The 12355-nt window shown below is 44.3% G+C and overlaps 1 protein-coding gene across 1 annotated transcript; it reads left to right on the top strand.

Annotated features, from left to right (window-relative positions):
* Nucleotides 1-6087: 6087 nt before the first annotated feature.
* C7H11orf52 (chromosome 7 C11orf52 homolog) lies at nt 6088-11811 on the top strand. The gene is made up of 4 exons (XM_036191616.1): nt 6088-6140; nt 9664-9701; nt 10612-10676; nt 11213-11811. Exons 1-4 carry the CDS (start codon nt 6109-6111, stop codon nt 11459-11461), a joined length of 384 nt encoding a protein of 127 aa, XP_036047509.1. The 5' UTR covers nt 6088-6108; the 3' UTR covers nt 11462-11811.
* Nucleotides 11812-12355: the final 544 nt, after the last annotated feature.

The raw sequence follows: 12355 nt of genomic DNA, 5'->3' as shown, positions 1-12355 counted from the left end.
AGTGAACATGCATGTGTATGATTTGAGGAGTTCCAAAAGAGTTCCTTTCACTCGTGTGTGTGTGTGTGTGTGTGTGTGTGTGTGTGTGTGTGTGTGTGTGTGTGTGTGTGTGTGTGTGTGTGTGTGTGTGTGTGTGTGTGTGTGTGTGTGTTTTCCAGGTTATGATGGATATCTGAAATTCTTTCATTAATGTGGTTATTTTTTAACTCAGTTAAAAAATCCATTTGAAACCTGACAAAAGTTATCAATCCTCTTACCAGAAAAATACACACACTTGCAGATTCATCAGCACAGATTTTAAGATCCATTCATACCCTAAGAGGGATGTGTGGACCTCTGAGGTAAGAGCTCTTCTTCAAACCTGAAGTGTATCTCAGTGATAGAGTGCTTGCCTGACAGGCACAAGGCTCTGGGGTAGATCCCCTGCATATTCCATAATGAACAAATACGATAAAGGCATACCTCAGAGAAACAACATTGATTATATTCACCTCTTCATTTAGTAGTTCAGTAAATATTCATCAAGTTATATACAAGTCAAGCAATAAAGTATGGGACACAAGCATTGGAGATATAAATAAGGAATGGATATCTTTGATTAGCTACTCTTAGTAAACCTAACATCTGGGTGAGAAGAAATTTAGAAGGCTGAGCGTAAGTATGAAGAGAACAATTTCTATGACAAAACAGAGCAGATACATTAGCTGTGGTCAGAAAACTATCACTTTCAGACCAAGTTTGGCCGTGTGTGTGTGTGTGTGTGTGTGTGTGTGTGTGTGTGTGTGTGTGTGTTTTACATTTTTAAAAGCTATAAAATAAAGACTATAGACAGGGCCTGTAAAACTGAAGATATTAACTTTCTAGCTTTTGAGGGAAAGTTTTTTGACTTGTTCTTATATCATTCAGCTATGAGATTAATAAGTGTTCATCTTTATGCAAAAAGCTTAAAAATGGTTAAGGAAAAGGAGGTATGCTACCTCTTTAATCCTATAATCGTGACACTGCAAAATTAGCCACCTTTTATAAATACATATAAAAGTTTTAAGTAAAAAAAAGAAAGTAAGTGACGTTGGGTGTAGTGGTACATACCTGTAATGTCAGCTCTTGAGAGGTGGAGGCAGGAAGATTGGGAATCCAAGGTCGATCCTCAGCTACATCATAAGTTTGAGACCTGTCTAGACTTCATGAGACCCTGTCTAAAAATAACAATAAAATAAAGATTTCCAAGTTCTCCCTCAGATTACAACCTGAGCAGCTTCATAATCTCTATTATAGTTAAATTAGCTGGCCTACTTACTTATTTTGGGGAAGCCAGGCCTCACACTCATTAAACTCACACTCTACCTACCACTCAGCCCTGAGCTGAGTCAAAAAAAGACTTTTTTACAAGGAAACATTTTGAAAATCTCTAATTTAATCTAAATCTTCATTTCATCAATTTTTTTTAAAGTAGCTGGACAGTGGTGGTGCACACCTTTGATCGCAGCACTTAGGAGGCAGAGGCAGGTGGATCTCTGTGAGTTCGAGGCCAGCCTGTTCTACAGAGTGAGTTACAGCCAGAGCTATACAGAGAAACCCTGTCTCAAAAAACCAAACAAAACAAAAATTCCTTTAAAAGTTATTAATCAACTTCTGTGACATTTTGAATTACAGAGACTTCTGACTTTACAAATAGCCTACTCCATTCTTCTTTTTGGACATTTATATATACATATATTCACAAACATACATTTATATATTTACATATATGCTTACTATACATTGCTACATACACACATATCCATATATATGTATATAACACATACCCTCGGTAGGGCCTTGTAGGTAAGTACTCTAGCATTGACCTGGTTTTTACTATTTATTTTAGGACAGGGTCCAACTAAGAAGTATCATGGACTATGGGGGTCCAGCCCCTCGATAGTCCCCTCCCAGGGTCTGGAAAGAATCTACAACCAGTTGATAATTAATCTTATTTTTTTTTTTTCTGAGACAAGGTTTCTCTATGTAGCTTTGAGCCTTTCCTGGATCTCACTTTGTAGACCAGGCGCACCTTTCCTGGATCTCGCTTTGTAGACCAGGTTGGCCTCGAACTCACAAAGATCCATCTGGCTCTGCCTTCCCAGTGCTGGGATTAAAGGTGTGCGCCACCGCCCAGCGATAATTAATCTTTGATGAAAAGAAATGAGTCTATGTACATGAAACTCCTTAATCCAGACACTTTTTATTACTGAGTCAGTTATCTCTCTACACAGCTTCTATTCTGCTCTCATGTGTAGCCCCTTTCTTGCCTGATTCCTGCTGTCCCCTCTAAGTTCTATCTTAATTCTCTCTTCTTAGTTCTGCCCCATCTAGGTTCTCATCCATCTAGTTCCTTCCCATCTTAGCTCCTTTCTCATCTCCTTCTTTCCATCTGGCTCTTCCTCATCTTCTATCTCGTTCCTCTAGAACTCTCTTCTCGCCCTTCAATCTAGTTCTTCCCCGTCTCAGTTTGTTCCTCTCAAGTTCTTACCCATCTAGTTCTTCCATTCTCTTGTTTCTTCTCCGTCTCCTTATTCTCCCAGTTCTCCCTAAGTCTCTCTGGAATCCAATTATAAACCCAAGCAATGGCAATTCTCTGGCCTAGCAAAGTCACCAGGCTTGAATTCTACTGGGTCATAAGGGTAGGTAAGAATTTCCCTCAGGTAGTGACAACCCAAAATGGGAGTGGTAAAAGAAGATGTCAACTGAGTGTTAACAACAGGTTAGCATATCCAAAAGGGGATCTATGTGCTCAGTCTACATTCCTAGAAGTGGTTAGGTAAGAAGTTAGGGGTCTATTAGTAAGGCTGTATAAGAAAGGAGGGTCTCACCCTAAATTGCACAAGAAATAAAGCTATCCATCTGACCTAGGAGACAGGTGTTGTTTCATATGGCCTTGGATGCTTGATAGGCATTTTAGATAAATACACTGTTAGTAGTTCTTGGAAGCACACAAGAAAATCATTTTAGGAACCAGCATATACATACATAATACATATATACATATATACATATATATGTGTGCGTATATATGTATATATACATATATATGTATACATACATACATACATACATACATACATACCTATATATACTAAAATATCACCAAGACTTCTTAAGTCATGGCTTGACCTTTGGAGAGGTCCTTGACTTTTCCAAGTAGTAGCTTTTGTGATAGCATTGTGATACCATTCTCGGCTTGAAGCGAAGTAGCCCAGATGGGATTTGAATTCACTATGGAGCCCAGACTGGTCTAGACTCCTGCCTTAGACTCCAGAGTATCTGAGATTACAGGCTCTTACAGAATCCTAAAATGCTTGGGTCTCTGGGGTTGGGGATTTAGCTCCGTGGTAGAGCACTTGCCTAGCAAGCGCAAGGCCCTGGGTTCGGTCCTCAGCTCTGAAAAAAAAAAAAAAAAAGCTTGGGTCTCGGAACCCTAGCTAGGGATGTCAAGGGAAGGAAGGACAGTCACACAGACAAACATACAATGAAGCTGGGCTCAGGTTCTCTAGCACCTCAGCATGTTTATCACATACAGCACCGAGGGGGAGGTTAGCAATGCTTGGTTGGAGGTCTCTGTGTTGGGATGCAAACTTTGGTGGGGAGGAGGCCGAAGTTGCTAGTCTTTGTACATACCGATCAATCCTTCATAAACATCCATACTCAAGAGGCCGAGCCCTCCCATTTCACAATACACATTCACTCAGGACTTCAGCCACACGGGGTTGGTGTCCTACATGCTGGCACAACCAGGGCTGGCCGATTGCTTCTAAAGCCCCCCCCCCCCCCCGAAATTGTGCCTTGTCCCTTCAGCCATATCTTGAAGCACTCTCTGAACCAACTCTTACACACACTGACAATAGCACTTGAAAGTCAATGAGAAGCCTAAATTATTCCAGACGTGAACTGACCGGGTCAGACTTCAATAGACTACTCATTAGTCTCTGTTATCACTCTACACTTGTGTTAATCTACTTAAGGCATATCAAGTTTTATGCTCCAAGTGCCTTTTGTCTTTTCTGTGGAGTTTCTGGCCCTCTAAAAAAATCTCCTGGATAAATTCCTGTAAATTACCACCGAAGAGGTGGCTGGCAATGGAGCAGATTATGAAAGGCTTTGAGAATTCTCTCCTGTAAGGAATAGGGAATTATTACTGGCTTTTGAGCCAGAGAGAGGAAACAGGTTATAGGATGAAAAGAATATAGTTAATAGTAGAATAAAGCCTGTGCAAGGGTTGGAACACAAGATAGTAAATTGAAATGCTTTACCATCTGATCATCGGCTGAGAATAAGAAGTAATAATAGTAAGAATAGCTACGGTTCAAAAAAAAAACACAACCCTTATATTTAGGGGTTGAGGATGGAGCTCAGTGGTAGAGCGATTGCCTAGGAAGCGCAAGGCCCTGGGTCCTCAGGTCTGGCAAAAAAAAAAAAAAAAAGAATATCTAAGGTTTACTGAGGGAGTTCCGTGTGTCAGGCCACGGAGCAAAGCTTTATATATACACACATCTCATTTAAAGATTTTATTTATTTATTTATTACTATACAGTATTCTGCCTGCAAGCTAGAAGAGGGCACCAGGTCTCATTACAGATGGTTGTAAGCCACCACGTGGTTGCTGGGACTTGAGCTCAGGACCTCAGGAAGAGCAGCCTGTGCTCTTAACCTCGGACCCATCTCTCCAGCCCACACATCTCATTTAATAATCAGTCCTTTAAGGCGGTCACTCTCACATCCCCATTTTTCCTAAGATGAGGAAGAGTTCAGAATCCAGTATACTCTGTGGAGTACAAGGCTGATTATGGGCATCCCAGGACAACACTAAAGATGCCAAGAAAAGCCAGGCGGTGGTGGCACGCACCTTTAATCCCAGCGCTCAGGAGGCAGAGGCAGGCGGATCTCTGTGAGTTCGAGGCCAGCCTGGTATACAGAGTGAGTTCCAGGACAGGCCTCAGAACTACACATAGAAACCCTGTCTTGGGAGGAGAAAGAAAGAAAGAGAAAGAGAGAGAGAGAGAGAGAGAGAGAGAGAGAGAGAGCAAGAAAGCAAGATGCCAACAAAATATTGAAGACTGGAATTATCCAAAGATCCTCTTGGAGCCATATTTTCCCTTCTGTTGTTGTCGTGTATTTGAGACAGGGTCTCTCTATGAATTCCTAGCTGTCCTGGAACTTGCTCTGTGGACCAGGCTGACTTCAAACTCACACAGCGATCCCCATCCCTTTGCCTCCCAAATGCTGGGACTAAAGGCATGCACCACCATACTCAACCCAGTTTCTAAGGGATTCACTCAGCTGCATCATAGCTGCTGGCCAGTGAGGAAGAGGCCCAAATTTGGGTCATTGGAAGCAGAAGCTGCAAGCAGGGGTAGGTGGAGATTTTGTAGTCCTGAGCTGGGAAGAGGACAGTGAGTGCTCCATCCCAACCACAGAACCATCTGGTTTATACCAGAAAGAGGATGAGGTAATGCATTCAGTGCTTATGCCTCACTGTGCTGGAAGTCTAGATGGTAAAAGGTTAGGAAATTTGCACACATTACTTCTAATAGTGAGAATGTGAGAGCATTCCTTTCCCCTACCTTTCAGGTTCCAAAAGCCTCTAGGATTCAAACCCATATTGTGGCCATAGGAAACTGGTACCAATTATCTTGACAGTAAAACTCAAACCTGAGTGTGTCAGGGCAGACACGAGGGAGAACCCTTCGCTCCGTTATGAAGGATATATTTCAAAGGCAGTGAGATACAGTGAGAAACATTTCCTGTGGAAACTCGGAGTCCTTTTGTATCTCAGGTTTCTTTTTAAAACGAAGTTTGCAGCTCAGAGTTTGTGGCTTCATCAAAAGAAGTTTCAAATCCCAAAGGTGAGATAACTCTCACCTGGAGCCCGTGTGTCTTTCCACCCTCTGGCTGGGAACAATCACCTGGGAATGATTCCACCAGGTGGCTTCCAAGGTCCAACCTACTTGGTTGAAATCTGACACTGACAGCGACTCCCTGGGAGCTGCTGCGGTTCGCACAACAGGGAACCAGGAAATGCGCAACCTCTTTATGTCTGAAAACCAGCTGGGCTCCCTGGGAGACGCATCCGCCATGGGAAACAGGCTGTGCTGTGGGGGAAGCTGGTGAGTAGGGCCGAAAGGTGGAGGGGACCGTCCCCGGTGGTGGATATGAAACCCTGAGAATCAGAGAGAGCCTGGAGAGACCGTGCCTTCCTCCACCGGCCACGTCCTGGGTGGAACACCAGAGCAGGACCTTAGGAGGCCTTAGAAAACACAGCAATCTGTAGAGTGTTAGAGTTAGCTGGACCGATGAACCGGCCTTGCGTCTCTCTTCTCTCCTTTCCCTTTCCTGCTCTCCATTTCTTTCTTCCCCAGACCATAATAATGGAAGCGTTTGCGTGCTTTTTATGGGCGGTCACTTATAATCTCGTCAACTGTCCTAACACTTCTGTAAGTGGCCTTACAGTTGCTCTCTGTCCAGAAGCAGAGGGGCAGGGAAGTTAACTAACATGACTGTCTGACTGTCACATGGCTAGTGACTTAGCAGGTAAAACCAGATTCCACACGGGCTGCTAGACTTCAGAACCCATACTTTCCTGGCTAGGTAATCACAGAGGCGATCAGGGATTGAGCAACAGGATTTGGACAAATGTTTGAGAGGGCAGAAGTGGGAAGGAGAGGGTCCATGGGAAATGTGAATGTAACTTTTATGCGATTTGCTGTGTGGCCTCAGGCAGTCCTGTAATTAATTTCTCTGGGCCTCACTTTTGTAAAATACACAGTTCCTGCTGTTTGCAGCATAGGTTTGTTTTGGAGAGCAAAAGCTAGTAAAAACAAAAACAAACAAACAACAACAACAACAACAAAACCCAAATAACTAATAATAGATTATTTGTGGTTTTATAAATTTCCCCCCAGGGTGTTCACCATTACTACAAACTCCCAAATACGGATTTATCCTGTCATTTGCCTTCAGGCTGGATTGTTCCACATCTGGGACAGAGTTCAAAGATTACTTATTTCCAAATAAAGTGAGAGAAGAGTGAGGTATATTGGAAAGCACCTAAAACTTGAAGACAGAAGCCTGGACTCAAGTCCTGTGCCTGCTAGTTTATTTATCTATTTGGTTATTAAACATTTACTGAGCATGTGCTGTGTACCAGGAAGTAACAGATGCAAAAGGTGGCAATAAAAGGAAATTTGGTTCAGCATAGTAGTGCACACCTTTGGCCCCAGAAATTGAGAGGCAGAGACAGGCAGTTCTAGGGTAGCCAAGGCTACAAGATGAGAGAATCAATCAATCAATAGGTCTCTGCCTATACCTGCCTATATTTGTTTACACATTTTTTTATTTGTCTGACTTTTGAGACAAATTCTCTCTGTATAGTCCTGGAATTCACTTTATAGATCAGGCTGGACTCAAACTCACAGAGATCTGCCTACCTCTGCCTCCCCAGAGCTGGGATTAAAGATGGGCACCACCATACCTGGCCCTTATTTACTTTTTTTGTTTGTTTATTTTTCAAGACAGGGTTTCTCTGTGTGGCCCTGGCTGTCCTGGAACTTGCTCTGTAGTCCACGATGTAGACCTCAAATTCAGAGATCCACCTGCCTCTGCCTCCCAAGAGCTGGGATTAAAGGCCTGTGACACCACCACCCAGTTTAGCTTGCCATTTTCTATATCTACCATTTATTTAGTCACTCATCAATATTGATGATGTAGAATGTTTCCTATTTTGAGGTAATAATTTCACAATAAGTATCCATATCTACCTATGTATGATTATGTATTGGGATATGATATGAGATTGCTATATCAGACAGTATATGCATTTATGTTTAAAGATCTTCATCCTTTTTGCCAATTGCATTCTGAAAGGATTGGTTTTTTTTTTGTTTGTTTGTTTGTTTGTTTGTTTGTTTGGTTTTTGTTTTTTTGAGACAGGGTTTCTCTGTAGCTTTGGAGCCTGTCCTGGACTAGCTCTGTAGACCAGGCTGGCCTTGAACTCACAGAGATCCACCTGCCTCTGCCTCCCAAGTGCTGGGATTACAGGTGTGCGCACCACTGCCTGGCTCCAATTTTTATTCTTATGACTACTGTGGAAAATGGCCTGTTTTAAATTCTTTAAGTCTAATCTAAAACTAATTCTGTCACCTATGACTATCAGGTTGTGTTCGGGTTCTATGCAACATGCAACTTGGGAAGAGGCTCTGTCCACTAAAAGTGGATGGTTCTGGTCACATATTCTGTGATTAATATTCTCTCTCTCCACTTAAATAGAAACAAGTAGGAAAAGGGGAGTGGCAAGGGGCAAGGCATTGGTTCCCACCATATAGCTCTGACAAGGACCTGACAAGGCAGTCATAACACAAAGCGAGAGCTGAGGTAGCCGAGGAAGAAGTTGAAAGACAGAGGTTGGCTTTCTGCCAAACCACCTTTACTGTTTAGCTGAAGATCAACTCCTTGGCTCTAAGGAAGTTGCCTCAAAACTACAAATTACACCAAAACAGAGCGTGGAAAATATGTGTGGAAAAATCCTGGTTCCCCCACCCTTACAGGAATTCAGACAACATGATTTAGATATCTGCATGCCTCTCTCTTCTTAATTTCCAAGAGAAGGAAACTTCCTGAGGAGAGGCAAATTCAGACAGACAGGGCTCTGGGGAGATCTGGAAATACACTAGCAAGAAGCGGCTCCCGGAATAAGTCTAAAACTATTCACCCTGTGTTCCTCGGGCAAGTGTTGTCTCCCCGGGCATCAATCACTGACAATCCCATAGACATGCCGGCTCCATGGGGACCCCAGGAGTGTGGTTGCTGAGTCACTCCCCAAATTCAGAGTCCCTGGTTCCGTAGCTGGAGTGCTCCAAAGGGCGTTAAAGGTTAAGCAAAGCATTTCTCACTTCTGTTAACTGAAAACAAGGACAGGGCAGCAAGAAGGGCAGCTCCTTACTGGAATAGGGCTTTGCAGGGGGGCCTTGACTAGATAGCCCTGGTTGTCACAGCTCCTGTGACTCCCAGAACTCCCAGGTTGCCAAAGATCTCCCCACCCCCACACCCCAAAAAATAGCACTGAAGAAGATTCAGTCTCTGGATCCAGGAATATATTCCATAATTTGGCAGATTTCCCTTAGCCTCTACTGGGATTAGCTTGATAGACAATCCCAGAATAGCCTTCAAGCCAGCAACATCCCTGGCATGCAGTGCCTGGTTGCCTAAATCTGTATTTTGGGTTTGGTTATGTCAGTTTTACCACTCTGCTTTCCAGAACCATCCATCTGGGAGAGGTACTGTATCCTTTCAAGTACTTTCAGGCTGACCCTGGCACAGAGTGAATCTTCTTTTTGTTTGTTTGTTTGGTTGGTTTTTTGTTTGTTTTTTTTTCGAGACAGGGTTTCTCTGTAGCTTTGAAGGCTGCCTGGAACTCGCTTTGTAGACAAGGCTGGCCTCGAACTCACAGAGAACCACCTGCCTCTGCCTCCCGAGTGCTGGGATTACAGGCTTGTGACACCACCACCCGGCCATAGTGAATCTTTGGGGTGGTGGGAGAAAGTCATCCAAGAATGTGAAGGAGAGCCCACAGAGCAATGTGGTGGAGAGAACATACAGAACTCTTGTACATGGGTGATCTGTTTTTCTACACAGGAGCTGCCCATCAACTTTCCAGAAGAAAAACAAAACAGGTAATTGGGGGAGGGTATTGTGAGCAAGGGAAATGAGAGAAGACAGTAAAACCAACATCCTTGGAGAAGGCGTAGAAAAGAGACATGACATTGGATAAGACAGAGGGAGGTGATATAACACAAACCATCTTTAGTTTGTTGGCGCCAAGGCTAGCTCTTCACCTATGGATCTTACCTTTCCCTTTACTTCAGAGTGGCAGAGTTGGTTGCTCAGGCTTTCATTTACCCACAAAATAGCATTGAGCACTTGTATTGTAGGTGAGCTGTTCTGTGGGTTCACAATGAGGAAGAGAAGCCCAAGGGAAGGTTCCAAGGTCTCAGCTCTGGAAGAGCTGAAAACCAACTCTGAGAGGCAGATTCATGTAAATACATAATTATAATATCATCTACTGGTGTAGAGCAGACTACAGAGAAAACACTGATGCCATCGGAATAATACAAAGATCACAAGTCAGTAGACGAGGGTGCCGGCAGAGGCAGAGGAGTTAGCGCATGCAAATGCTTGGGGGAAAATAAATGGCTGGATTGAAAGTGGCCCAATGGTGTAGTTGAGCACGTACCACATCTGTTAAGTCATATGTCTTCCCAGGTCCGCTGTAGATTTCCCAAGAAAGAGGAAATCGCTTACTCATCCTTATCTCCCCAGAGTGTGGCCCAGAGCCTAGCGCAATGTGAGCTCTGGCTGGTGAGCACAGAGGATGGAAGACAGTAGAGCCAGGCAGAGAATGGGTCAGGTTGTGTATCCTGGGGAAGAGTCTTGGTGTAGGTTAGGAGAAGTGGGAGAAGGTCAAGTGCAGCCAGAGAGATTTGCTAGAAGCCCACTCCAATAGTCTAGTAGACACCTGAAGAGGGTAGTCTCAGTAGAGATAGGGAAGAGAGAATGAGTTTAAGTTGGCTTTCTTCCCCCCAGGGAGCCAAGCAAGACCCACACTGAGCATACTGAAGCAGCAACAGCTACAGCAGAATGGCACAAAGGTAAGGACAGTCCTCCCTCAGGCTCACTCACAGGAGGGATCCCAGTGCTCAGCTTTTTCACCCCGAGACAGCTTCATCTCAACATCTGTAGAAACTGCTGTGTCAGTCTGGGGAGATAGTTCAGCAGCACTTACGTGCAAACCTGCCTATCAGAGTTCGGATCTCCAGAACTCAAATAAAAGCCAGAGGCAGCAGCAGAAGTTTCTATAATCCCAGCACATTCCTCCTGGGAGATGGGACACAGAGACTGGAGAATCACACGACACTCTCCAGCCAGCTAGCCTGGTTTATGTAGCACTACACAAGAAAGATCATGTCTCAAACAAGGTGGAATGCAGGGGCCCTCCCCCGAGGTTGCCCTCTATCTACACACACACATACACACACACACACACCACAGAGGAAGGGTGGAACTCATGTGTTACCTGGCATTCCAAAGAAGCAAAGTAAAGGGACCTCGGTCTAAATGACCCTGCATGGGGCATGAGGGGCAAACCAAACCAAGAGCCTCTCTTAATTCTGGTAATTTCTTCCAGGTCTGTGAGACAACAGCACCAATGTATGAGCAAGTGTTACACCGGCAGGGATCTCAAAAGGAAAGTTCACACTCCACATTGGAGGAGAGCAACTTGCATTATGCGGACATTCATGTGCTCAGCCAAATGCAGCCGTACTCTGGCAAGAAGGTGAAACACCCGCATTTAGAAACTGCCACAGAGTATGCCACCCTCCGCTTCCCCCAGGCCACACCTCGATATGACAGCAACAATGGAACCCTGGTGTGAGCCCTTGGAAGGAAGTCCTGGCTTCCATGATTTTTACAGTACTGTGGGGACAATTTACTGTTTTCGACAGTAGGGACGTTGGCCATATTGTAATCTTAAAGAACACCAGAACATCTGGAATTATGGGTCCCCCTACTCTCTCCACTATGAATCTTTTGGTTTGCCACTGTTATTGTGGAGCTGTTATGAGTGGGCTGAGTTCCCAATAATATTTAAGTGTTCAAAACAGTCATCCTTTAACCCCTAACATTACGTGGACTCTCAAACGCAGCAGGAACCCTTTATGCACGTTGGCTGTTTCTGGTAGGAATTATTTAATAACACTTGGGGTTTTTGTTTTGTCCTTTTATTTGCTACATAGCTGAGGATGGCCTTGAAATCCTGATCTATCCCAGTCTCACTCCCAGTGCTGGGATTACAGACATGGAGCCACTATGCTCAGCTAATCATATCCCCTTTACACACTTTTACTCCAAAACCTCTGAGGAAGCGCTTGTTCTGAAAAAGCTTTCAGAGCCTTTGCACAAGGCCCCAGGACTGCAGTGGGAAATTAACCTAGCAGCTGGGTCAAGGGCTCCAGACTTTAGCACCGAGATGGGGACGGGGACTGACTGATTCTAAAGTCTTCTTCAGCCACGGGCCGCAAGGACTTCATATTGTGGACACTAACATCCTGGAGAGGACAGCGTGGAGAATCTCTCCTTGTAGGACTGTTAGCTCTCTTCTGAGGAACCGTTAGGATCAATAAATAGTATGAAGGACAGGCTGAGTGATTCTTCCTGGGGCTGGGTTTTGCAACATGTCCCCGCCCACAAGGTGGAAGGAGCCAGCCAATGGAGATGCCTGCACATCCCTACTCTCTAGTCAGCGGTTGGGATACCGCTGGGTGAAAGA

This window comes from Onychomys torridus, chromosome 7, assembly GCF_903995425.1.
Source record: "Onychomys torridus chromosome 7, mOncTor1.1, whole genome shotgun sequence".
Classification (NCBI taxonomy): Eukaryota; Metazoa; Chordata; class Mammalia; order Rodentia; family Cricetidae; genus Onychomys; species Onychomys torridus.
Note: the sequence above shows the minus strand (reverse complement) of the source record. Positions and strands in the feature narration are given on the sequence as shown.

What these genes read in the sequence shown, in the direction of transcription:
- C7H11orf52 (XM_036191616.1), top strand. Translation starts at nt 6,109, where the DNA reads ATGGGAAACAGGCTGTGCTGTGGGGGAAGCTG. An exon ending in CCAGAAGAAAAACAAAACAG is followed by an intron (nt 9,702 to 10,611) that starts GTAATTGGGGGA and finishes TCTTCCCCCCAG; the next exon opens with GGAGCCAAGCAAGACCCACA. An exon ending in TACAGCAGAATGGCACAAAG is followed by an intron (nt 10,677 to 11,212) that starts GTAAGGACAGTC and finishes AATTTCTTCCAG; the next exon opens with GTCTGTGAGACAACAGCACC.